The sequence below is a fragment of the Bombus bifarius genome, unplaced genomic scaffold (assembly GCF_011952205.1).
Source record: "Bombus bifarius isolate JDL3187 unplaced genomic scaffold, Bbif_JDL3187 scf7180000008178, whole genome shotgun sequence".
Classification (NCBI taxonomy): domain Eukaryota; kingdom Metazoa; phylum Arthropoda; class Insecta; order Hymenoptera; family Apidae; genus Bombus; species Bombus bifarius.
The window spans coordinates 1,577,995-1,605,823 of record NW_022884495.1 but is presented as its reverse complement, the minus strand read 5'-3'; the positions used below and the strand labels follow the sequence as shown (position 1 = coordinate 1,605,823).

The following is a 27,829-nucleotide window of genomic DNA, read 5'->3' as shown; positions in this document are numbered from 1 at the left end:
ACAGTGGTACATAGTTGCTCGTGCATTTAGCCCCCGTATGTCACGAATCTAATTCGAAACTTTTGTCAAACTTTTCGAAATCCGATTTCGACCAACTTCTCTATGCAAATATCTCGCTGTACATTGGCCCCTTAAGCTTTATAACTTCATTATACGGCGACATCGTCACTGTATTATCAATGTACGTTTTCTCAGTTGAAATAAAAGATGAGACAATCGATCTTCCATCGATCGCTAACTGCTCCAAGATCCCTGCCCATTTTTTACGTGAAGCCGGTTACGCATGTTGCAAGACGCCTACTCGTTACATTCATAGAGAAACTTCGTCAAATTTTACTTTATAAGTAGATCGCGGGATTTTATGTAAATTCGTATATTCGCGAACTTAATTTCAACAAATTGAATGTAAGAAGAAATTTATTTCGTCCACCGAACGTTATGTAATAAGGATCGTACTTTGGATATTTCGAATCTCTCTCGCTGGTCCCTCCGCAATTTTTTCCACTTTATTCATGTATTCATTATCTATACCTCTTCTATAGTTTTTACGCTGCATAATGAGCGCCCCGCTGAATGGCGTATCACGCATTACATGTTACAAGAAGAATGAGTAAGTCGAGGACAGGTCAGCATTTCAAAAAAAAAAAAAAAAAAAAGGAAAGGAAAGGAGGAGAAAAAAGAAAGAGAGCAAAAGAGAAAATAAAAGAAGAGAAATGATAAGGAGAGACTGAAAGCTTACCTGTCCATGAAAGATAAAATATAGAATAATGACAAGACAATCATTTTCGTTTATACAGGGGTAATAACAATACACCGAATTGCACGGGCTCATTGGCGGGCCTGGGTGGCGCTAAGTCAGGAGGTAACACCCCGATGAACCCATCGCTACAACAGCGGATCAACTTTCTGCAAAGTCACCTAAGCCAAGCACCAATGCCATCCGTCACCACCACCAAGTAAGTTACCTCTATCGTGTTTCACAAATTTTGATTAATTTTAGACCTTTGCATTCACAGTAGGACCTCGATTATCAGAGCAATTGATTAAGCTACTGAGGATCAAGTAATATTATTGAAAAATATGAACAAAGTAATTTATATGTTGCTTTCTCAAAGTAAAGCTAATGTGTTAGGATAATAGATACCTTGCAGAAAACCACTATGTAAATTAAAATACTATAGTGCAATTGATATTAGATCATCTCATAAGCAATACAGTTTTCTATGATATATATGTATATCAGACGTATGCATCATTAATCAATGATGTATTCTCTCTTAATTTTACATTCTTACTATCGCCATCATTTTAATTTAATTTTAATCAAACATGAAGAATTACTTATGAGATGATCCGATACTTTAGTTCATCATATGTTCAGTCAAAATAAATAGGTAACAACAGGTGAAAACAAAGTTATTCGATTATCTGAGTGGAATATGTGATGATTAGCTTAGATACACAAGGTGTTACTGTATTATGATAATCAGACAGTTTTAATGTTATCATTTTCTGATACATCTCACCTTTTTGATATCTTATCTTAGGTGTGAAGAAATTGCTCGGAGTTACTTAAAGGATGAGTGAAGTTATTTCAATGCTGATAAGTGTAAAACTCAAGAATCATATATGTGTATGTGTCCGAGCGCGCGCGAATGTGTGTATATACATATATTTTCAATACAATTTTTGGAGAAAATTCATTTTCAACTACGCATGTCTTAATACTTTTCTTGTTAAGAATAAAGATGATGTATGATTGGTGTATAGGAATTATACGGATCTGTGTAAAACAAATAATGGTGATTTTGAGATCTTCAAAATGCCTCCACTTTCTTTTTTTGTATCATCTACGGTTATAAAGCTATAATTTAATTCAATAAATGAAAAATAATAAGTTTTTGATGTTCAAGGATTTAGGATCTACAAGATTCTGTTCAATTCTAATCAAAAATTCATTATTTGCAAAAATAAAAATTTTGGAAATTATGAAAAACGATAGTTCTTACTTCTTCGATTTCAACCTACACAGAAACATTTGGAACTCTTCACGTGCGAACGTGTTGCAGATAAAATGCAATTTTGTTTTGCCCACGCGAATTAATCACAGAAAAATAAGAGAAAAAAGGAGCGGAGAACACGAAAGTTTTTTTTTTAGAAGGTTCGTTCACAACACCGGACGGTTATCAAAAGAAACGTGTATATGTAAACATTGGTCTTGTTAATATGTCATGTTTCTGTTTTTAAGGAGACGGCAGCTGCCGTCTATAGAAGAGGCTTGGAACTTACCAATTAGTGCTGAGATGTCCAGCAGGCAGCAACAACAGCAACAGCCACCAACTGGCCCGGGTTATAAGTATGGTGCTACACCAGCTGGACCACCACCTCCTTATCCTCAAGGACAAGGACAGAATCTTAATACAAAAAGATTTAAGGTAAATCTTTTAGTCAGTGGTAATGATACTATAAGTGGCAAAAATTTTAAATTTAGAAAAAGCTGTGGTAAAGTAAAGTTCGCTAGAAATAAATCTTAAGATACAGTTTAATAAAACGATGCTTTTAGATATTAAAACACATACATGGTTATATGCACTCGTACAGTAAAAAGACACTTATTTGATTGTTTCAACTGACGAAATAAATTGTACTTTCAGCAAGGAGAAGAACCAATTTCTCCAGCTTCTCAGCAAAGACCACCGCCATTTTACCTCACATCTCAGCAACTACAAATGTTACAGTTTCTTCAACAAAATCATGGAAGTTTAACGCCACAACAACAGGGTTTGCTTGCCCAGTTACAGCAACAGTACCGATGCATGCAACAACACCAACAACAAATTAGGATACAACAACAGCAAGCTACTCAAAGGGGGTTACGACCTGGGCAACCAGGTTATCCTACTACAGGCTACAATCATACGCAACTAGGACAACCTGGTGTGATCAAGAACTATGGAATACCTCAGCAACCGGTACTATACCTTTTGTTTTATATACATTTATGAATCATCTTGTCATCTAGCTGTTAAACAATCTTATTTCACATTTTATAACAGAACTTAAAGTTTATTAACACTAAACCTACCGATACTTCGTGTATACCTATTCCTACCGTGTCCGGTCAAAATAACCGGTGATAAAAAAAGTAATAGTTTTTATGATTTAACTTAGATAACGGTCAATTTATGACTGAATGTATATAAAATGATGAACTTTCTGTTTACTTTTGTTTAATTTCAATTATAGGCTTAAATAAAATTACACTTTTATTTATATAGAGATATATCTTATTCATCTTCGCTGCACTTTTTATAGTTTATCTTATTATCAAATGTACATTTGCCGCATACATATTTCCCGCATCTTGAACAGATTTTCTTAGTTTTGTAACCTTCACAATATTTTACTTGGCAAGTTTTTTGTAGTAATGAGTCTGAACTTGTTGATAGTTGCCGTTTAGCATATCCCTAAATATATTATGAACTGATGTCCTGCCAGGTTTGCAACTTGCATCTATTTCTTTTCAAACTATTCCAACAGGCCTTTTGAAATGTTTGTAACGCCGTCGACCGTAAAAAATGCTAAATTTCATGACGATTCCTTAGTATTATTATGGGCCTGAGTTTATATGTTTTAACACCTGGTGACTATTTTGATCGAGGGATGGATTATGGTTTATGACAAGATTACGGGCGTAACAGTTGTTATTATTTGTTATTACTGATTTTGTTTGTCATCTAACCTTAAGATAACCTTTTCGTTGTACTGATTGTATTTATTTTAAGAGTAAATAAAATATTTTATCGACCGGTCAAATTAACCGCCCGCGGTAGACAGAACAAAATACAACTTTTTCTTAGAAAAAAAAGCGAACTAGAAGTAAATACTGAAAAGTATACGTTAAGCATGTTTTATGAAAAGTCATAACTTATGAAGCGATATGGTAATTAAATTTTTAATTGATAGTTAATGATAATCAAATTAAATTTTTGTGGAAGCTTGAAAACAATTAACTTGACCAGCACTGGTTGGTTTTTACTACTATGGTGCATACTACATTATATTATATTTATTTAATCGCTCCCTGTTACAGTTACAGCAAGGTGGAACTGTTGCATTACAAACAGGATTCTCAGACTCCAATGTCGGTTACAACACGGCAGCGACTGGGAACAGCCAGACGCCGGGAATGCCTTACAAATCTGCCTCTGATCCAAACTACCCTCAGAGACAATTGTCATCCAACCAATACAACCAATACCAGCCTAACCAATTCACTGCCCAGGGTTATACTCAAATATCGTCCACAACGAGCAACTATCCAGAAGGCTCAGCAGGAAATAAAGATCTGGGTGTGACGGATCAGGAGTTACAGGCTCTGTTATCCCAGAAAGACATAGCGACGTCATTGGCGGAGGATCTGTTGAAACATTTCGGATCAGAAGATTTAGACGTGAAGGAAGAGGCGCCGAGTATCATGAACAATGGTACGCTAAGTTCAGGTCCGTTTTCACCGTCGAACCTTGAGGAGAACGCGGACAAGATCAAAGAAGTGAAGCTGGAAAAGGTAGAAGATATTCAATCGTCGGCCACGTCCAAGCTCGAGGCGTACGAAAACTGCAATACGTCAACTCCAGCAGCTGAGACGGTGAAATGCGAGGCAACGTCAAGTACAAATAAAAGTGAATCGGTCGCTCGGATCGAACCTGTGCTAAAATTGGAAAGCTTGTGCGAATCGCAACCTGAACAGGAACTTAGTATAGACATGGATTCCAAAACTATCGTAGAGGCGTGCAAAGGTCAGGGATTGAAGGGTGTACCGAATTGCTCCATACTTAGCGATCGTTCACCTCCACCCACGCCGCCTGATCCTCCAAGTCAGAGGCTAACTAAGGAACAACTCCTACCCCCTACTCCTAGCGTTTATTTAGAGAATAAGAAGGATGCATTCAGTCCTCAACTTCAAGAGTTTTGTCTAAAACACCCGATAGCTGTGATCCGTGGTCTTGCAGCTGCTTTAAAGCTGGACCTTGGTCTTTTTTCGACTAAAACTTTGGTAGAAGCGAATCCAGATCATAGTATCGAGGTGAGAACGCAAATGCAGCAAACTAGTGATGAAAATTGGGACCCTGTAATGGGAAAGAAAGTTTGGGGTTGTATCAGTCATAGAAGTCACACGACCATCGCGAAATATGCACAATACCAGGCATCGAGTTTTCAAGAAAGTTTAAAGGAGGAAAAGGAAAAGGCTCAAGGTATACATACCTCGAATCTATCCGATTCAGACTCAAAAGATAGCACTGGAGCTGTCAGAAGGAAGAAAAACGCGTTTGGATTGGCGGGTCGACCTGGTTCAAAGATGTTGCGATTTGGGACCAATGTAGATTTATCAGACGAGAGAAAGTGGAAACCGCAACTCCAGGAGCTGATGAAATTACCAGCGTTCGCTAGAGTCGTATCGGCTGGAAATATGCTCAGTCATGTCGGACACGTTATTTTAGGCATGAATACTGTCCAATTATATATGAAGGTAACTATAATATTTATTTAAATTTGTTTTTCATAACTATTGTTAAATAATATTTTAAACTATAGATATATTTATGTAAACTTATATTTTTATCAAAATAATGTAGTAAATGAAATCTATATAGAAGATCGTTTTACGTATTAAATATCGTAACAAATACTTTGAATACTTTTTGCAAATAGTTTGAAAAACATAAAAAATTTATCAAAAAAAAAGATATTATTAAATGGTGAAACATTTCTCTAAAAAGCATCTTTATTTGCTTTTATAGGTACCAGGTAGTAGAACACCTGGCCACCAGGAAAACAACAATTTTTGTTCTATTAATATCAATATTGGACCAGGAGATTGCGAGTGGTTTGCAGTGCCTGATGCATACTGGGGTATAATTTGCTCTCTTTGTGAGCGGAATAATATCAATTACCTTCATGGCAGTTGGTGGCCTTCTTTAGAGGACCTATATGATGAAAACATTCCTGTGTATAGGTTTTTACAAAGACCAGGTGATCTTGTCTGGGTTAATGCGGGTAAGCAAATTACAAATAATCATAAGTTGCTTAACACTAATTAAATAGATGGCATAGTAATCTATAATTTGGAAAAAAGTACAAGTGAAATCAAACTCTTTTTCATCATTTTTATCCTACTCATATCAAATCAAGTTCAAAGTATCCATATGTTAATCATATTAAACAATTCATCTTTAATAATAAAAAAATATTGTAGAAACTAAAATTAATTAATTAAAGTTCCATTAAAATAAACTAGTTCGTTTCATGGAAAAATAAACAAGGTAAAGATATTTTCATTATAAAGTAACTAAGAAAAAAAAATTTTATTATTTCTTTAGGTTGTGTGCACTGGGTTCAAGCTGTTGGATGGTGTAACAACATAGCATGGAATGTGGGTCCTTTAACTGCTCGACAATATCAACTGGCAATTGAACGATATGAGTGGAATAAACTGCAGTCGTTCAAATCTATTGTACCAATGGTACACTTATCCTGGAACTTAGCAAGAAATATCAAAGTGTCTGATCCCAGATTGTTTGAACTAATTAAAAATTGCCTATTAAGGACAATGAGACAGTGTTGCTTAATATTAGAGTTTGTGAAAAGTAAAAGTGTGGAAGTTCGGTTTCATGGACGAGGAAAAAACGAAGCATCGCATTACTGCGGACAATGCGAGGTAAGATAATTTTAAATAATATTAACTCATAATTTTTACTTATGTTTTCCTTAAAATAAAGGTGAACATGATACAACCAACTTAAATATTGAAGCAGCTTAATAAGTACTGATTAATATTATAAATTTTGCTTTTCTTCCAGATTGAAGTGTTTAATATCCTGTTCATAAGAGAACAGGAGAAACGACACGTCGTACACTGTATGGACTGTGCACGAAAACAGTCCCCATCCTTAGAAGGGTTTGTTTGCTTAGAAGAATACAGAATGCGAGATTTAATGGACGTTTATGACGGATTTACTTTACACACTTCTCTAACAACTCCCTCATCAGTTCAGTCTAACCAATCCTCCTGAGAATACATGCAACACAGATATCTGGACTTTCTAGGCACTTTACAGTGATTTAGATAGTACAATATCTGTGTTCGAAAAGAATCTTTATAATAAGCATTATTTAAGTACCTGGGAGCTACCATAAAAGAATGAAGAAGAGCAGAAAATTTTATATGTTAAACTATATAAGTCGAACATCTATTTCCATGCTAATTTTAAGGTACGCACAATACATGTTATATATGAAGCAATTGAAAATTTCAAATTTTTTTAGAATTAATTAGTACTGATTACATACACAAATTGAGACGTATATTCGAAAAATTTTATATTGAATTGACATAAAATCAGCGAAACTCTGCTCTAGCTCTCGGGTATAGAAAATCGAAATTAAGTAAACGAGAGAAGACTGCGTTTTACTTATAAATTACTCAATATCATCATTTGTAATCCTTTAATGGCACAGCCATGATAATGTGCATAAGCTTTGCAATAAAAAATGCTTGACATAGTTATCAAACTTGACCGTGTTCCTTATCAGTTTTATATCATGGCAAGTAACTACAAAACAAGCATTCAATATTCATTTTTGTCACAAACGATAGAACGTCTCTTTTTTTTATATCGTTCATAAATTACATGTTTCGAAATTTTTACGAATAACAAAAAGAAAAGTTAGAAAAAATTTTCATATAATCGAGAAACATCACGGAATTGTTCACTGCCAATCGTGAATATATTAAAGGATTACACTGTAACAGTCCACAATGATGAGGGATAAGCTGTCGTTAACTATTATTATGAATTAAGATACAATTGTAAAGTATCACCAAGCTGCTCAAAAAACATACTTGTACATTTTTGTATGCAAGCGAATTGAAACGATTATTGATTTTTATGAAATTCATGGGAATATTAGCACAGTTTCGAATGTCCTACTGCCAACGACGATTCGACTTTTTAAATCGCAGCAACGATTATGTTTTTATACTAAACTCGAAGACAATGAGATCAGTATCTGATTGAGATTTATTAAGGAAATAATTATTAAATATTTTGCAGCAAATTCAAATTTAATTTAACAAAAAAGTGTTAACAGTACAGTGACATTCGTGACGAATATCGTGCTTTAAATAAATCAATCATTGTGTCAAGCAAAAAATAGCGGCTCTAAAACATTTGTACAGTAAAAGATACTGTTTATAATAATAATTTCTAAGATAAACGAACCTCCGTTTTTAGGACAAGGGGACGATAACATGTTGCGATCAGCTCATAAAACGGCGTTTCTCAATTTATTTTTTGTTTATTTTCATAAACAGAATAAAAAGAGAAACGTGTGATATTCTAAATATCGGAAATCATATGCTGAAATCATTTGAATTTTTCTACCATAATTAAGTCAATGATAAAGAATATTTATTAATTGTAAATGAATTTGTTTCAAATGATTTTTAATTATAGAAAATCTTCCATCAATTTATACAACCTATTCGGTACATGAAAGATAGAATGTTATAGTCTAATGGCTTATTTTAATTATTATTTAAGGTAACACAATTATAGAATATTAGTACAATTTTAACGAACTTAAGGACGGAATATAAGATCAGATCAACGTTAAGAAAAAAGTTGGGAAACGCTGCCTGTCTAACAATGAGTTAATCGTATCTTAAAGCAAAGGAGAAGCGTACCTTCAACTCAGTCTCGTCAATTCACATTGGTGTCTAGTAACGCCAAATGTACGTGCCAGAAAACAAAAAAAAAAACTCTTACCTACCACAAGTGTATAAATAATGCAATTCTCGTTCCGCCGAAAAGATGTATTTTCACAAACGCATGAGAGAGAGGGAGAGAAAGAGAGAGAAAATGGAGAAAAAAAGCAAAAAATGGTAGATAGTACAGGTCGTAATAAGATCATCGAAGAACGATGTATTTTTGAAAATCCTAGGAAATACTAGTTCCGCCGAGTTAGTTAATTACGAACGATAACCGCATTTCTTTTATACGCGCGACCAATCTCAATGTTGCACCATTCGATTGCAATATATGTGTATACATATATATACATATATATACATTTGTACATGTATATATGTGTATTTCTACATCATTTACAGCGATGGTATATGCTAGTTTCCTGATGTATTAACCCGCTCTATCGATGATTGTTAATGAAGATTTTCCGGGTTGAAAAAGCTCGTGTCCAAGAGTATTTTAATCCATGCACTCAAATGATCTCAATGCATGTAATATTGGCAGTACATGACAATGAATTCTGCCAATATTTCGAACTGACTTGACAACTTTGATTAACGATTAATTAAATTATGTATAAATATATTTAATGTAAAAAATAAGATTAGGTAACGTGAAATGAATCGAAACAGAATGGCTCAAGAGCTTCAATAGTTAATAACGAACAAACTGAAAGCGGTCCCATCGTGCACCGCTAAGCCTGTTTTGCTGTGACCTATGGATAATCTAAACCAGTTTGTATTCGAAATTGAGAAGATGATTTTCTCTGAAGGTGTGCAATGTTGTACAGAAATTACTTGACATTGCACTATTTAATTCGACTTGTTATATATATATATATATGATTTGGGTTCTATTATTTTTTTCTCATTCTTTTTTTCATTTATTATACTGAATAAATTTACTCAATACATTATATAATATATAAATATATGTAATATCTAATGATGCTACATTGCAGGTTTAGAATAATTTTTACGGAATATATACAGTTTGTAATAATGAAATGTATTGAGTATATATATATATATTGTACTTAAGTATATGTATTTATATATATCCATATGTATATATATATCGATTATACTTAAGTATATATATATATATATATCTATATGTGTTAAAATTTTATCAACGATATGTATTGAGATTGCGTTGTTTAACGATGGTTTCGTTACAAATGGTTCACAGCACTGGCAGCTCAAGTTTGTTAGCAGTTACTTTAATATTTTAGAAAGTTTTAGATCCTTCGAATAGCATGAAGTTTCGTTCGTAGGTAAACTGCATACACAACATGACTTAAGATAAGAAGACATTGAGAAAAGTGTACTTTTCTTAGCAATCACACGTGTATCTTTTTACCTGCAAATGAAATACTTGTAATGGAGTGGAAAGTAATTTTATGAAATTCAAATGAAATAATTTGTAAAGGATAAAAGCGGAAAATTGTGGCTAAATATTGGTAAACCTTGACGGCAGTAAATGTCTTTGAACGTAAAAGGCACGTGATCGAAATAAGAAAAAATCTTTTTCTTTAGATGGGTTTCTCTTCAATTTTCCCTTTTGGATATTTCGTAAATGTATACTGGAATTATGCAGGATGATTTGAAAATCTGGTATAACAACTTTGAACAATTGGCAGTATTACTTCTAGTAGCACTTTATTATTACAATTGCAATAATACTAATTTAAAATATATCGTTACTTTAAACATCACATGATAAAGAAGGCTAGATGTTATTTATCTAAAAAAGAAAATTCATTTTTTTAATGTACTAGATTTTTATGACAACCTGCAAGAATGTCATATCTTAAGTTAGGGAAAAGAAATACAAAGAAATATTAGATCCGATAAAGCGTATTACTTGAAATAGTTGACCAGTTAATGTAAGCTTTCAAATACCATTTTTGTTTTAGTTGTAATTTAATTGGTTCTTAGAAAGTTTACATTCACTAGTCAGTATATATATACATCTTGACATACTAAATAGTTTCTTTTCTGTTTAATCAAATTTAAATGGTGTATCGATACATCTGTCTAATGAATTATGAATTAAATCTGAGAGGGAAAGCCAGAAAGAACTCGAGCAGTAGTTGTATTAACTTATCATTTAATGGAATTGTAAGTAATTGTAAATATCTGATTTTTTTTTAAAACGGAGGACAGTAGAAAAATATGAGGGCAGAATTGTATATTAAGTACATTCTTGTAATAATCACTTAATTGTTTATCCTGCACTTATTGCAGATTTTTCAAAGTCTCGTATTTTGATACTGACTACTCGAGGAGTAATCGTGACATTGGTGATTTTTTAGAAAAATATTATGCAATTTAGTATTGCGCACAAACGCCATATATAATTATCAGGAGCAGAAGTAATCGAGAGATCCCCTTGAATTCGTTATCTTGAACAATTACTTGAAATGCAGAAAAGTGACGCACATACAAAATTGCGTACTTCGAAAAGCAGAGGAAAATGGAAGAAGACAAGCCAGAAAATTAAGGAGCACACATATTGAAACATATTTTCGCTAAACAGTGTACGAAGAGTTTGAGTTCTATGCTTACGGAATGGTTGGAATGTTAACGAACAGGCATAAAAAAGAAGATTTATTTTTTCTGAACAATAGCGGGGAAAAAGTAATATTTTCGAATTCTGTAATGTCTGTAAAGTGAAAAGTAGCAAACCATAGCAGAAAGAAAGAAAGAAAGAAAAAAGGAAAGAAAAGAAGATGGTGAGGATGATGATAACGATTCACGTAGCTTAAAAACTTGTAAAACTGTATTTTAAACGTGAGAACGTTCACTGCCAAATTGTGATAAACAAATCCCACCTTTAAACCGGAGCGTTTTCTTAACTTCTGATCGCATTGACCAATTATTTCCTCCCAAATAGTTACCGTGAGTTCTGCACATTCTGATATAATAGTCATCTATATTTTTCCTTAATGTTTAAGATATATAGCGTCGAAGAAGATATAGCGTTGACCAATGCAGCTAGAATCGAAGGAAACCGCTCCCTATTTTAAGTGCGTAGCATCGTAACAATGAGAAGAATAAAACAGAAAAAAAGGAAATAAAAGGAACAAACAAGAAAGAAATGAAAGAAGATCGTATCGATATTTTTAAACGGGCACGTTTTAACTGTTTAAAAAATAGTACCCATCTGGACCGCCTATAGCGCTCTTCTATAGTATATTGTATGTTTACGTGTACAGTGCCTTTATACTTGAAAAAGAGAGAAAATGAAAAAAAAAGAATGGAAAAGAACTTTTTAAAAGAAAAAAATGATACCTTCGTTTTCGAGAAATCAATGTACACAGATGATTTTCCAAATTTGTGACGCGAAATAGCGTGTACAATTATCGTGAACAAAAGAAACGGGGCAACATGAACGATAGAGACTCTTGCATTAATTTCTCGAAAATTCAAGACGTGCGGTCCCTCCTACGTGTCGCAAAACATTCTTTTAATTAGGTTGAAATTGTAATAATTACCTAATTATAATTAATGTAATTAGATTATTATTATGAAGTACGTTGTAAAAGTGTACAGTTGGATCGGGTGATCTCTTTATGCGGGAGATCATGCTGTAGCTAGCCTTATTATTATCATTACAACTATTATTATCATGAATTATTATTACGGTTAATTAAAATATATTGTGTTTACCATAATAATGTAATATACAGTTACACAGAGCTCGACTGTGCTGTACATTATGATTATCAACACGAACGCTGCTGCCCTGCAATTATTATTAAATTGACTTTTCCCAAAAAAAGAAGTGGTTGGTATACGAGATTTTTTTATTTCCTACATGCAAGACTCAAAACACACTCAATGGACTTTAACAAAAACGTGATAATTCCTGGTCATGTTCATTATAAAGTAGAACAGATATGTGTAACATGTTTGAATTGATTGTTTTAGTCTTGTTAATTATTAACTTATTTATTACTGTGTCAACAATGTCATTCCATAATTTAGTTTATATTTTTTATATATCATTGCATATATTTCCAGATTTGTTGTTATTTACTTTACATGTTGGATTAATATTTACAGATATTGGAATTTGTTTCATTATAGTAAATACAGAACAGAAATATAATAGAAGCAGAAAAAATGGAGAATGTACAAGAATTCATTAATACGTAAAACTGGTCTATCGTAAGATTTCTACATATAGCAGCATATAAAATTTTAAACTTAATGCACTTAGATAGGTACTATTTTTGGTGTTGACTGATTCTACAGCCAAGTCTATTTTTCACCTATGCAAGAGATGCATTAGAATTTCAGTTCTCTGGAAACAAGAGCCACATTTATGTGATTATATTCGTAGCTAAGAAAAATAACTTAATCCTCTATAAAATGGTCCATTTTAATCTAGTATAAATAGATACATAATGAAAAGTACAATGAATTAAAAACACAATCACTGTAACAGTGAGAAAGATAGTGAAATTTGTTAAAATTTTAAAGCAAGAAGTCGAGGAGGTTTTAGCTTCAAGGATACTTCAAAGACACTCATATTTCCCCAAGATTCCTCTTATTGTTACAAGAATATTGTTATTAAGATTTCTTCAAAAAAATGAAAATCATATAAACTTCTAATGAATTTTACTATGAGAAGAACATAAAATTCCTGAAATGTCCTTGATGCTTTCAATCACTGACTTTGCTTAAATATTAATGTTCCTCATTTTAGTATTTATATATTTAATTCAAAATACTTCTTGAAATATATCCATTTATAAAATAAAATGGATCACAGACTACTTTATAATCTTTTATAAATAATATCGTTACACTCATAAAGTATTCTTAAATAATGGAATGGAAGTAAAAATTATGTTTCTATAGAGTTGTTAGAAGAAAGAAGTGAGTCAAAGAAAAGTTAACAATTATAAATACAAAACGAAATTAATTTACAATTTACACTGGTCAATAATAATAAATATTATCAAAACACGTTAATTAACATGTTATCCAACACTCCGACAAAAAAAGAAAGTGTATTGGGTAGTATGTTAACTACAGGTGTTCGTCGTCCTTTGAGCTCTAATAGTCGATGAGTCACTTAAAATGGATTATCTGATAACTCTTATATTTAGAAGGAAAAAAAATATTTCAATTAGTAATTAATTAATTAATTCGACTGAAATATTACATATATTTTTAGACAAGAATATTTAAATTATTTTGTTATTCACTTTGTTAATTATATTTCATTATTAAATTACTCTATGATTAACAGATTTTATACAACATCTAAAAAAAAATATTTGATTACCAAACAAATTTAAAATTAGAACAGTCACGATCTTAGTAATAAAATTTGCTCTCTTAAGGAATGTAACAGACAATTATTAATAATGTAATAAAACGATAGTGATTTTAAGATGACAAAGGAATACACAGAAAAATAAATTTACCGAAATCTTTTCCTCTAAACTAAACGATCTCTAAAAAATATTCTTTTGTCTTCAAAAATAAAAGAGTTACTGTAGTCATTCATTTTAAGTCTTATCTCACAAGTTAGTTGCTAATTTGACGAAGGTGAATCGTTTGTACATAACTATAGGCACCAACGAACCAAAAAAAAGCTGATGTGAACAGAATACTTATGTCCTCCTAAGCGCTCGCATTTGCTTGCGACGTGCTTGAACGACACCATAAACAACTGCTGCAAGGCTTCGGCATCTTGTTGTGTGCTTAGTCGTGCCTTCTTGTTGTAGACTTCCCTTGCCCAATACGAAATACGTCTCCATCGTCCCTTTCCCTTTAACTTCAATAAGTCCTCTTTTCTGAGTTTGATATCCTCTCGATTCCAAAAACTATTTGAAATTGAATAAACGATTTGTATGCATAGCAAATAATTATTTTCGTTTTACATGCTGTACAATTACCCTAGCAATATCCTGCGGGACTTGTATTTTCCCCATAACGCCTGTAGAGTCCATGCGGGAAGCCAAGTTTACAGTGTTGCCCCAAATATCGAATACAGGCTTTCGAGCACCGATCACACCGCCTACCAATGGGCCGCAGCTGATACCCACTCTTAAGTCGAAATTATTAAACGAGTGTATATTCACATCCTCAAGACGAAGTCGCATGGCTACTGCATAATCCACTAATCTACACAAATGCTCCATGTTATCCTTGTTATTATCCTAAAAGAAAAATATTTAAAAATTAATAATATTGGATACTGTTTTTAAAGAACTAAGTTATTCAGAACGAATACAATGGAAATAGTTTATTATTGCATGTCGCAGAATATGAGTAAAGATATTTGAACAATATATAGAATTACATTCTGAGAAGGATTGAGACCAGAAGCTGCCATGTAAGTTGCTCCGACTGTCTTTATCTTTTCAATGCAATGAAACCGATTCTCATCCAGAAGTTCGTCGAAATCAGCTGGAAAAAGATATTTCAAATTCATATCGTTGAATTATAAATTATATTAAAAGCAACAAATACTTTTAAATCTGCAGATCCGCCATATTTGTCACTCTAATTTGTACCGATGTTCGTGCGTTTATGATAAATTAAAAAATATTAAAATGCACAGAATGCATATAATATTCAATAACATACAAAATGTCTAATTTTACCAATGATTTCATTCAGTAAACGTATACATTCCATTCCTTTATTAACATCTTCTGAATAGAATTCTGTGAAATTCGGTACACTGGCAAACATCACTCCAACTATGTCACGCGACTGAGAATACAATTCCTGCAAAATATAAAAAAGAAATTATATTTATGAAATTCACCAAGAAGCCGGAAACATAAATTATTCCACCTCTGGTGCTCTTTCTTGTGTTAAAAAATGATGGGCTACGTGGTCAGGTAAGATATTCTTCAACAACTGCATGTTATTATGTCGAGATTCAATCATGTCACTTAGCTCCCTCTCAGCCTGTTGTTTCCAAAGGAAATCTAATCTGGACGTTACTTCTACTAATCTACCATGATACGTAACCATTACCAGGAATACTAACATAAACGTGAGCATTTGTGCCGAGAGAGGTATCGTCGCTCTAAAAACGCAAAAGCATAATTAGCAGCGTGATGTTTTTAAGGATCTAAAATAAACTAGACTTTCATGAATGACGAGCACGACTCACGCATCCTTCTCCTCGTCAGGGATCGAAAAAAAGTCCTTGCAGACTACGAGAATCAGCACGGCGTAAACGGACACGATGATCGTGGCCAATGCCGTTTTCACTAAATAATACAATTTCAGTGCAGAGGCTAACGCAATCAGGCATAAGATCCATGTGAACACAATGTATTCCGGTCGTACACAGGTAGTCCCCAAAACGATGTCATCATCGTAATCCAACGAATACATAGGTTCCGCTTGAACTTCCGTTTCCGGTGTTGATGACATTTTCCTCAAAACGACGTCTTCGTCCCTACGATTACAAGCAAATCTTCTATAATGCCTTCCAAACACGAGTCGGTGGCGTTGTTCGTATCTATAGAACCTGAAAAACTCTTTTCTTCCTCGACCTTTCACCAGACTGGCCCTGTCATTGAGGATTCTTGTCAGTTCCATATCAACGTTATTAGAACCATGCGGTGCAGTTTGATTTTCTTTCGAAGAAACATCTTTCTGCTCTTCTGAAGGCTCATCGCGAAGGGCCGCTTCCAGAAACGTCAAGATGAACTGGTCGAGACCAGCAGTCGGTGCTACTAGTCGTTCTGGTTGCAGTGTTGGGTTCATTAATGGCTGCTGCTGAAGTTCCAAAGCTTCAGGATATTGTCGAATCGACGTTGGACACGCCAGGACACCGACTATAGACGTTAAAGCCATGAGACTGATTACGCTACATATGAAGATCGTTCGATGCTGCTTGTTGTGAACCAACATCGAAGAAGCGTGTTGCAAATATGTTGGTAATGTTTTGAACTCTTCTGCCATCACCAGAATTGAAGATGCTACCAGTATGAGCGTCGTCAATAGCAGCGAACCCAAAAGAATAATACAGCTGTAGAAAGAAGATGATGTAATTTCAAAATTAATACATTGTTAATTATCCTATTTTATAATCTTTTATGCAAATTTATTTTATAATCTTTATCTCATTGTTTGTTCTACAATAACAACCGAATTAGTATTTTATTCTCAAAGTTTTTATGATTAGTTTTTCTAACATTCATAAATTTGTTTATTATTTGATTATTATTGAAACATAGTCATGAAAAACCAGTCGCTTACTCTGGCAATATCACTGCTTGACAAATTGCGATGAATATCCACACGACGAAGCAACAAATCATGTTGGATTTAAACATATCCTCGCGCAATTGGCCGAACTACGAACACATAAAACAATATCTGCATCAAGATCACTAATTTAGCGAAATTAATTTAATGTTCAGTTTAATCGAATTTCATTGAATTCAATTTTTTTTAATTTAATTGACCTCATTAAAAAGTGACTTTATACACGCAGAATGTATTAATATCCATCTCACCTTTGATTCCAGGCTTTCGTCATTGTAACGCAAAGTCCAAGCATTTATGTTCGCCAACCTCATACGCTTGTTACTTGCAGTTTCAAGGCCTGCCGCCTTCAATTTCTCAGCGGATGTAGCAGACGCAACCTTGTTACTTTTCGCGGATCCATTCTCTTCCTCGAGGTACTCTGACTCCAAATTGGTGACTGACGTCGCAGTATTCAACTATACAAATAACCTAACGCTAGATTCTCGAGGAGTTTCCCGATTTAAAGTCGTTACTAATTTCCAATAGTCGTTAAATACTAACGTTTTCGAATGGTATTTCCGGTGTCCAATCCACTCCAATGTCGTCGTCCGTGGAAGAGTTCGGAGCGCTACTGTTTGCAGCTAATGGATTGTTCAATTTGAAGCTCTTTTTACTTTTACTTGCATCCTCCTCGGTCCATATCTTAGGTCGTGAAGAATATCGACGTCTGCATCTCAAAGGTTCCACCTGTTTGATTAAGTACGTTACCACATTTCTCTCTTTTAAGTAATTGTCCCTCTCGGTTCCGTTTCCTGGCTCCACTTCGTACACGTCATTTAAACAGTTCAAAGTATCCTCCGAAATATGTACTCTCCTGAAATATTACGTTTTCCTTGTATTACTGCGACTACTTGCTTTAATAACGTTCTCGCACAATTCATTATGCAACAGTAAATATTACACAAGGGAGTTTCAGAGTTTCAGAGTGTTAGAAACTTAAAGTTTTAGAGTATCGGAGTTGAAGTACTCTCTTTTAGGTTCCAAATGATATAAAAATCAGAAAAGCAACAAATATAGACTTATCATGTTTTCCTTGTGTGTACTTCTTTTGTTAAATCCAATGAGAGATACGCAGTAAGTTTTACCCTGGTATGCCTCCACTTTCAAGATGATTGGCCAGCGTTACATCGTAAGACCAGACATCGAATTGCCATTTTCGAAGTCCAAGTACGCCACACAGTACCGAGCCACTATGAATTCCTATTCTCATATTTAGGTCAACCTAAATGAAGAACAATGTTTATTTTATATTTTTTAAATATTGCAAAATTCAATTATATCGTTAAATCGCAGCTTATAATCGATCTTAAAGGAAATTTGCGTATTCCACATATGCATTGTAACAGTTAAGATTATGTCTTTCAAATTTACTAACTTATAGTATGTCTCAAATTATCGTTTGATTATTTTAGATTATACAGAATTTAGTTACCTTTGTTGTATACCGCACATCTCTTATTGCTTTAATCATGTGCAAGCCCATTTCGACGCAGCAATGAGCATGGTCGCTTCGAGGAGTCGGCAGTCCGCAAACGCAATAATAACAATCCCCAAGTAATTTAATACGTAAGCAATGATTTTCTGCAGAGAGCTTGTCGAAACGTGCGAACAAGTCGTTTAACACTTTAACGAGCTCTTGAGCACTACATTGGCTGGCCAAAGCTTTGTGATAAAGACGAATATCATAGATTAAATTTGAAACTTTGTAAGATTACTTTAAGAGTTACTACATATATCTAATATCTTATAATATACGTTGTGTGTGCTAATAGAAATTAATGTACAAAATAAAAATTATAATTAATACACTTAAATAATTGACATATGTAAATTATGTTGTTTAAGAATAAAATTTATGTTGATATATAACGTAATTAAAAATTTTTACCATTTTGATATCTTCGAAGCAATAATAGAGATAAAAGTTTGATTGAAAAGATGTTAATACACATGAATTACGGAAATAACTGCAAACTACAAGAGACAATTAATTAATACTAATACAGAAAGAAATATAGACTTTTATAAACAATCACACCGTTTCATTCGAGAAAATAAATTTTATTTGGTATACCTAAAAATAAAAAATAGTTACTTATTATTAATATTTCTTTTTCCATTGTATTTTCATATATTTCCATTTTCCATTGTAACAGTAAACATTATACAAAAGTAACTTTTAAATAAAGATGTAAACTAGTGCAGTTCACTATCGTAAATATGCGATTACATACCAGTGAAACCTTTGATGTCAGCAAAAAGTATGCTCACATTTTCGTAGCGATGGATATATATTCTATGAAATTGATTAGGTGTAAAAGAGATTGTTCCACCTCGTGCAGTCTCACGAGCGATATCACGGATCATTTCCTTAGCCACGAAATCTGGTAAAACTACAATAAAATTCGTCAATCATTAAACGTGATTACACGTTAGAAAGCATAATTTTTACTCGACAAGATACAAAACGCTATAGACAAAATGAAACATTCATCAATTAATTATATAATAATCTACCATTAATCAAACGAGTATGACGGGATTGTTTATTCTATTTTATTTGATTGTATTTTACTTATACTTCCTAAACAAATAATCGTCGAAAGATCGATAATACGTAAAAGCAAAGTACTGCTAGGCTATCGGTAAAACATATCTGGCGCAATCGGGTGAAAGTGTCTAGTGACCCTTTTTGACACTCGGCTGAGCAAGTTACACGCGCTGACGAACCCCATGCCTACGGCGCAACCCCATGCGTTTTTATAGACTACGTTTGACATGTTCGACATATATATAAATATACTTAAATACATGTCGTACGTATTTTGCATCGATACGTAATTACACAGTCCATATACATTTATGATACATATATACACTCTCTAACTCATGTTCGTGTTAATTGTGTGAACAATCGTGAAACAACGAGTTCAATTTAATATCGATCTTCCAACAAAATGTCAATCTAATTCTATTTAATTCGATAATACTCCTGTAAACGAATAGATTAATCCGCATTATAAAATTGCTGAAAGGATGATACATATATTGCATTTTGAACTGCAATAAATCTTGCCAAACTGTTGAACGAAATATTAAATGAAATCCTGAACAAAGCTGTAAACTAAGTTGACTGTAAAATAAACCACAGCGCTAGGAATCATTCGTGAATTTGATTAACGAATTTAAAGCATGTCTCACCGGAAAGGAGCAACTTCTCTTGTCGATTATTCTCGTTTTGAGTTCGTTGCCGGGTTTCCATGGATCTATGCGTTTCCAGGAAAGCCTGTCTCTGTCCTCTGTCTGTCAAATACTTAGTGTACATGCCAGCTAGATTCATTGCAAGATAAAGAAGGACGTTGGTTGTTAGCATTCGAACTATGCACGTGACATCATGCAGCTGCAATTGCAAAATTAAACGTACTTTAACGAAAAGAAAGCTGCGAAGCGTACTTGGGATTGCGCTAGGAAAGAAAAAGTTGACGGAAGAGTATTATATAAGTGAAATGGGTAGGAGGCGTTAACTTGTAGAAACTAAAATGTAGACCAAGGATTCTTACATATGTGGGATCTCGTAATAAAGTTATTCCCGCCATCACCATGTGAGTTAAAGCTGTCCCGTAACCGGCAAGGACACACCATCTCAAAGGTAACGGCAGCATGGCATACGGCGCATACACGACAAACAAAATGTACCACATAAGACGTTGTTGACTAGAGAAATCTAGACCAGCTCCTATAAAACCTGCAATTGACAGCGGGTGTGCACATAACATAAAGACACTCTCGATTGTAGACCCGTTTATGGAAACATAACGATCGTTTCGTTAATCTTAAATAGCCGCAAAGGATCGCCGATCAATAGTAACCCATGCCTAGGTATAAGTTTGCTCTACCGTCTCTCTCTCTTTCTCTCTCTCTCTCTCTCTCTCTCTCTACGGTTCGCTGAACATTCAAGCAATTCGCTGGACCGCCAACGCACGAGCCAGTGGAGCAAAACTCTATTCGGTAAACGAAGATACAATCTTCCCAAGAGAGCACGTACGTATATTTATATGTGTATATGTATATTAGAACATTGCAATGTGAAACACTATACGTACGTCGACTATTATATCCAACTATGAAAAGAATGTGTCTATTCAGGAACAGAAAGAAAAGGAAGAAAAGAAAAAAGATAAAGATAGAAATTATACATGACGTTTGTACGTGTCATCACCTTGAGAATTGATCAGTAACCAAGTGAATATGGAAGCCCAGTATAAATAATTATTGGAGAAACACCGCCACCAGCCAAGAACGCAAACCACTAAGTTCGCTATCATACAGCAGATCGCCCAAGACAACGACTCGATCAGGCCGCCGCTGTTCTCGTCTCTTTCCCACAGCCATATCGCCATAAGAATAATCTGGTATCCCCGGTGCATAGTATGGGACAGAAATTAAAAAACAAAATACAGAATGTACTTCGTAGGATTCAAGTTATTCGTTCTTTAGGGATCAGTTTACCTTTAAGCTAAGATCGACGATATTCAGCATGATCAATGATTTCTGCCGTTGACGATTCGAGTAATGAAGGTAGGACGTCTCGAGCTGTTTGCTGTGGAAGCTGTTCGAAAGCGATGGACAAAATATTCCCTTATAGAGTACGCCTTTCTTGAAAACATCTGGAAATATCCACTCGTATTTATAGCCGAAGGCTGTATTCCACAGAATAAATTAATAACATGTGTGTGAATAACAGTGGCATGTTAAATAATTCGCCAGGCGATCAAGACGCGAGAGAAATTTGTAATAAAATTAAGAAATATCTCCTTTGTCCATGTTTGTCTTTTCCCAGGAGATAAAAAAAGCCGTTTCAACCGTTTTAAACAAAATGCTCGTCACATTACATGGTTTCTACGAGTGCATTTCTAAGTGTATCATAAAACAATTATATCTAATTAAATGACGAAGTTGAATCAAGACATACAGCGATTCACGAAAGTATTTGAACACTCGTAGAAACTTTGTATGAACATATTGCGTGTGTTACACGAAACCGTAGATCATATATTATAATATCGATTTCGTAATATTGTGAGTGTAGCTTCTGATAACTAGAATGCACCATTAGCTGATGTCGATTATATTAATTATATTAATATTAAATATAATCGAACCTCGCTGCGCTTGAGATTCTGCATCAACAGGCTGATCAGCAAGAGCCACGTCCGGGTCGGTAGAAATGTCCGCATCCTCGGTTGGATCGGTTGTTTCATTGATGTCTGGAACTTCCGGATCGTTGTTGGATTTCCGGTCCTCCCAGGCCGCCAATCCTTCCCTCCCCAGCCTCTCGGAAGTTAGTTTCTTCACAGCCTTGATCCATAATTGTTTCCTCGGGGAAATACTCAACCTATCGAGGTTAAAAAGTATCTGAAATTAATTTTCTCAGACGAGCAATACTTGCGAGAACATCTAGGACATCTAGGAAATTGACACACGAATACATACCAAATGCACATTGCGTATGTATACATTTTTGTACATTGCACAAAGTAATTAGAAGATCGTATTCTTAAAAGCTGCTCTTTTCCAAATAAGTTTGGAAAATAGATAAAATATTAAAAATAAATGGAATATTATATTTTAAATTATTAAATTCCTTACATAAGAAATTTCCATTTACTTTAGGTAAAGATTTATCAAATTCGTCGTTAAAGTATGTAGGATTTAATATAATAAATAATAATTAATGTAAAAATTAATGAGAAACATCTACAGATATAATACAAAAATACTACTTGCGTACCTCGAAAATTGTACAAATTGCTATAAAATAAATATGCAAGTATACGAATTTATATTTTACGTAGCTATGAAAAAAATTGAATACTTTACAAAGTGTACACGATCTCCTAATTATATTGAGCCGTGTATAAACAAAGTAGTTGCAAAACATTTATGCAGGTCACGATAAGTAGGTAAACAACTTTTGTTGTTAACAAATATTTTTACATGATCATTAATGTTATGTTCAATATTTTTACATTATATAATACATCAATTGTCTTTTTGTATTAATACTTGTTGTTTTATATGTAAACAATTTGTCTCTAAAAATCAATATTTTATGAAAGGACCTTCACAAAATGAAAAATGAGTTTATTGTTAATGATTGGAAAATATTACCGATAGATAAAAAAAGAAAAATATTCCGCAAATACAGAATACATTTCTAATATCTGAATTAAACCTCTCTCTTCGAAATGAGCTTCGTTCAAAATAATTTCACATTTCTTCATTGTGACATTCTGTACATAACAAAAAGTTGCTGGCTTTGAATTATATATATTCATCCAAAGTGCAATTTAATCCTTCACACACATAGACATCCTTCATGTCTTATAAATAATGGAATCTCGTGCATGCATGTTCGAATTCAAAACTAAAAAGGAAACAAAGCACAATAAATAAATAACTAAAAAAGTAATAGCAGCCATTAGTTAAGTAAATAATAGCAAAAGATGAAAGAATAAGAATCTTTTTCCTTATAAATAGAAAATAAATCTTCTTTATGAAACTATTCTGATAATTACCAAATTCTCAAAATTTCAATAGAACTATAAATGATCTGAAATTATAAGTGGCACGTGTAAAACATAAATTATAAAGTGAAGAAAAAAATACGTATAAAAACCAAATCCAAACTGATCCCATCATTTTTCTTTCATACGTGGAAACAGAAAAAGTTCTCCGAAACGATCTTCGCATAGAAGATGTTATACATAACAATATTTAGTACTAACATTCATATATCGTAAAACGTGTCTCACGACCCAAAGAATAGTGTTTCCTCAAAGCACGTATGGACGATACATCATAATAAGTGCACACATATTTTTAAATACGCAGCACTATCGATCCAGACACGTGAATTCTTGCACGTACATCATGATCCATCATCGCAGGTATCATTAAAACCACCGCATACAGGCGATCAAAACAAAAAAAAAGGAAGAATAAGGAACATCGTGTCCTCGTGAAAAATAGTATCAAATGTGTGCATGTGTAAGCACGTCGAAAGGTGTGTTACACTATTGGAAAAAAGACACAAAAAATCTCGCCGATACACCTGCAAAATGTGGAACTTACCGAACAGTGTTATTGTGTTAATGATGTGTCGCATTAAACAAAGAAACAATTGAAAGTCTTTCTTGCACGGTACATATTTTCTTTTCATTCTAGTTTCGTTTCTTTTTTCTTTTCTTTTCTTTGTCGCGTGTAAGAGAAAAAAAATGGAAATTGGCATGGGTGAATACTTACTCATTGATGCCCGCGACATCACTGTCCAGCATCATGCTCCAGGTCTGTTCTGTAATCATTATCCCCCGGATGATCCGCGAAACGAACAACCGCTCACGTTGTGATTGTCAGCTGTGCAATTGCCTTAGTATCCGGCATTTTCACACACCTTAAACCAGAACTTGTTAAGAAAGGAAGCCAATTTCTCTAATGTCCCGCCCGGCGTTGGTTCAAAGAACTTTTTTTTTACCAGAGACCAAGGAGAACAATCTTATCGAATCGCGAACACTTATTGTGGAGACGTTATCTTTGCTTTGCTCGTCGATTTTCGTTTACTGAGCAGAGCACCGGTACATTTTTTTCTTTTTTTCCCAGCACGACCGCGCCGACGGGTTTCCGGAAGACGTAGCCGGAAACAGAAGATACTCTCCGGCGCGAATGCACGATCAAAATTTTTCGTTTTCCTATCAGTTCAGTTTTATTCTCATTGCGTGTATTCTTTATCCTAATTGAGTATCGTGTACAGTGTGTAACAGAGTCAACTGTTCTCCCTTCTATCTCGTTGTGTCTTAAAGCATGTTATCTTTCTAATTCGTAAATCGAACGATCGTTTGTACGATAAAGTTTGTCAAAAATAATGTTATCATATGTATACACTACCATATATAAATATCTGGACAGCTGGTGCAATCCGACCAAAGAGTCGATATTTTTATTACATTTTCAACGTTATAATAGCAGAATGTTCCCTTACTGTTAACTTTACGCTTCTTGCAATAACTGCGATCAAATGGTCTGCTAAATTTAAACTGGAACAAAGAATATAGCTACGTTACTCAAGGTTCGTATTTATCTACAATGAATAGTTGACACTTCATAAAATCTATATAATAGATTTATTATTTATCATTATTTTATCGGATCTAGCATTGTTTATTTGTAAATAACTTTTATATAAAACGTGGCAAGAAACAAGATTGAAAAGACACGTTTAAAATCACTTAGCTGAGGTAGAACTGCCCTGCAGAACTAATTTTCATTCGCCTTCGATTATTGCTGCTTTATTTTTATTGAGATAGAATGAAAAGTGGAAATTAGATCAGAGTAGCATTTGAAGCATAATTTACATATCTACGATAATTTGGTAGTGTCCAAATACTTATGCACGGTAATGTAAGTATAAAAATACCGTATTATAGCAAGTCCCCCTCGGTTTCCGTGAAAAATGCTCCACCATAACATCGGAACGCGATCGAGCTTATTTTTATACCTAAATATCAATGAACAGGCATCCTAGAATTACTGAAAAGCATTTTTAAATAATATACTCGATAATCTATTTATTATGAGTATACGTGTATACTCAAGAATTCGAGATTTACGAAATATATTTAAGAGATAAAGAAAATAAGAGGAAATGTAAACCGGAAGCCATCCTAAGCCAAAAGGCAAGGATTATGAATAATAATAACAAATAATAATATACTCAAGAATTCGTCGAGTCGAAGGAAATTCGCGATTTAATGCTATGGTACTTGAGTAAAGAACTCACGTATACCGACGAGGTTAGTAATTTAAAAAAAAACGATTAAGAAGAGAGAACGCTGAAATGGTAAAAAAAAGTGATATAATTCCAATGAGCGAAATGTTCGAGTTATGTTTTTACGCTACCTGTCGGCTCCAGTCTAGTCCAATTGAGAAGAACAAGCAAGGAATTCCGTACGATTGCTTCGTTCCAGCATCAAGGCTGCCGTCCGCGAACGAAACTGGTGACGAGTGTCGAAAATCGCGAGGGGGCATCCGCCAACGATAAAACCCGCGCTTCCACGAGCGAAATCGGTCACCGAGTCGGTACCTGATCTTCAAACGAGTGAGTGTAACGTGAGCTTGTCACCGCGCGATGGCTCTCTTGACGTCAGATACCTTACTTCATCCCCTCTAATATACAACGAAAAAAGAAGGGGTGTTATAGAAACGATATACAGCGTTTATGCAAATATATATATTATTATAGAAAATTGGTAACTTACTGTTATTATTTATTATTATCGGGATAAGACATATCTCCCAGCATAATATTTATATTATATTCGTGTCGAAATATATAACTCAATCACTTGACTAACTTATGTTCTATCGACTTATAATTAACGCTATTTGTTATGTATGTTACATGTCAGATTGATAATAAAACGGAACCAACTTAAAAAGTGTTAACCTTTGTATTTATTTTATATATTATGCATATATTTTGTATTTTCTCCAAGATATGTAATTTATTTCGTATGTATATTCATGATACATTATGTATTATTTATGAAATTGTAACAATTTTATTAAGAATAAGATATCTATATATATATATAAAGATTGTATATAATTCGTCAAGTAATTTCTATTAATTGATCTCGTACAATTATTAAATGTTATCGATATATTAATAACTGACAAAGTTAGAAAAAGAATTAGTGCAATTTTTAGAACGGGTTCCAATTTCAAGACAAAATATATCGTAAATCAGAGAACTTTTAAGAAGTAAATTTGTTGAGAATTTAATAGAAGCTAACAGTGCAATTAGAATAAATTTAGATATGCATCCATTAAATCATCTGATGTTGAACTATAAATATATATTGCACTATAAAGTAATTTTTAATTGATAAATCTCATGGATTAACTAAGGTTAGCATTATAAAAATAGTTATAGCTTACTGTCATTTAAATTATAATCATAATAAATTAAATTAAAAATTAGATACTAATTTAATACTAATTATTAAAAATTACTAATACTAGTTATTAACTAATAATAGTTTTTAAAAATTAATTTATTAATTGAATATTTTACGGTTGATAAAAAATATGATATAAATAATATATAAAATATCTATATATTTATATGAAATAAATACGACTCACATAAGGATTACAAAAGTTGATTTTCGTAAATCATGGACGCGTGATAAGCGTAATGATCGATGATTATTGGCATAACGCGTGCGCTTTCTAACACACGCGATTCATTATACAAGTACGCGTTATTCATAGCAATCAATAAAAGCTAAACGTAACAACACATGTAAGAACAAATAAGACATTTTATCCATTTATACGTTCTGGAATTATTAAATATATGTAGTCGTATTAAATATTCATCAAATAAAACACAAATTTTGAAATATATTTATTATTAATATATCATACTATATTGATATTAACACAGGAGGTTTTTGAAATAAGAATCCTTACATTTATGGAAATGTTAGTATTTATTGGCACCTTTCATCAAGTTATTATTATCAAAAATAATATTTTACCGCAACGTAACATTAAGTTATAATATTGTATCTTACTACATTAACAAAACAAAAATATTCTTCATATAATAAAGCAATATTCGCAAATATATATTTGTATATATATATGCATAAATATATA

At 33.3% G+C, this 27,829-nt stretch overlaps 2 protein-coding genes across 12 annotated transcripts in view; one reads left to right on the top strand and one right to left on the bottom strand.

Moving 5' to 3' along the window:
- Positions 1–8,821, top strand: part of LOC117209499 (histone demethylase UTY) — a 147,857-nt gene extending 139,036 nt beyond the window's left edge. For all 5 annotated transcript variants that reach the window (XM_033451589.1, XM_033451592.1, XM_033451591.1 and 2 more), the window contains 7 exons: positions 798–956; positions 2,249–2,435; positions 2,655–2,972; positions 4,094–5,530; positions 5,802–6,057; positions 6,381–6,718; positions 6,861–8,821. In XM_033451589.1, the coding sequence (XP_033307480.1) occupies positions 798–956; positions 2,249–2,435; positions 2,655–2,972; positions 4,094–5,530; positions 5,802–6,057; positions 6,381–6,718; positions 6,861–7,073 (2,908 nt within the window). In that variant the 3' untranslated portion in view covers positions 7,074–8,821. The remainder of the gene's footprint in view (positions 1–797; positions 957–2,248; positions 2,436–2,654; positions 2,973–4,093; positions 5,531–5,801; positions 6,058–6,380; positions 6,719–6,860) is intronic.
- Positions 8,822–13,178: 4,357 nt separating this feature from the next.
- On the bottom strand, positions 13,179–26,284 carry LOC117209501 (adenylyl cyclase 78C-like). Of its 7 annotated transcripts, none has more exons than XM_033451599.1 (19): positions 26,063–26,284; positions 24,413–24,461; positions 22,270–22,502; positions 21,617–21,774; positions 21,327–21,516; positions 20,668–20,852; positions 20,309–20,507; positions 19,342–19,500; positions 18,540–18,769; positions 18,193–18,329; positions 17,609–17,921; positions 17,317–17,523; positions 17,057–17,154; positions 15,960–16,826; positions 15,635–15,872; positions 15,439–15,565; positions 15,135–15,241; positions 14,728–14,991; positions 13,179–14,655 (listed from the first exon to the last, which is right to left on the bottom strand). In XM_033451599.1, the coding sequence occupies exons 2-19, from the start codon at positions 24,445–24,447 to the stop codon at positions 14,443–14,445; spliced, it is 3,960 nt and encodes a 1,319-aa protein (XP_033307490.1). In that variant the 5' UTR covers positions 24,448–24,461; positions 26,063–26,284; the 3' UTR covers positions 13,179–14,442. The 7 variants fall into 7 exon arrangements, with proteins under 7 accessions (XP_033307490.1, XP_033307491.1, XP_033307488.1 ...); XM_033451600.1 differs by having other exon boundaries at positions 22,270–22,496; XM_033451596.1 differs by having other exon boundaries at positions 14,443–14,655; positions 24,413–24,572.
- Positions 26,285–27,829: the final 1,545 nt, after the last annotated feature.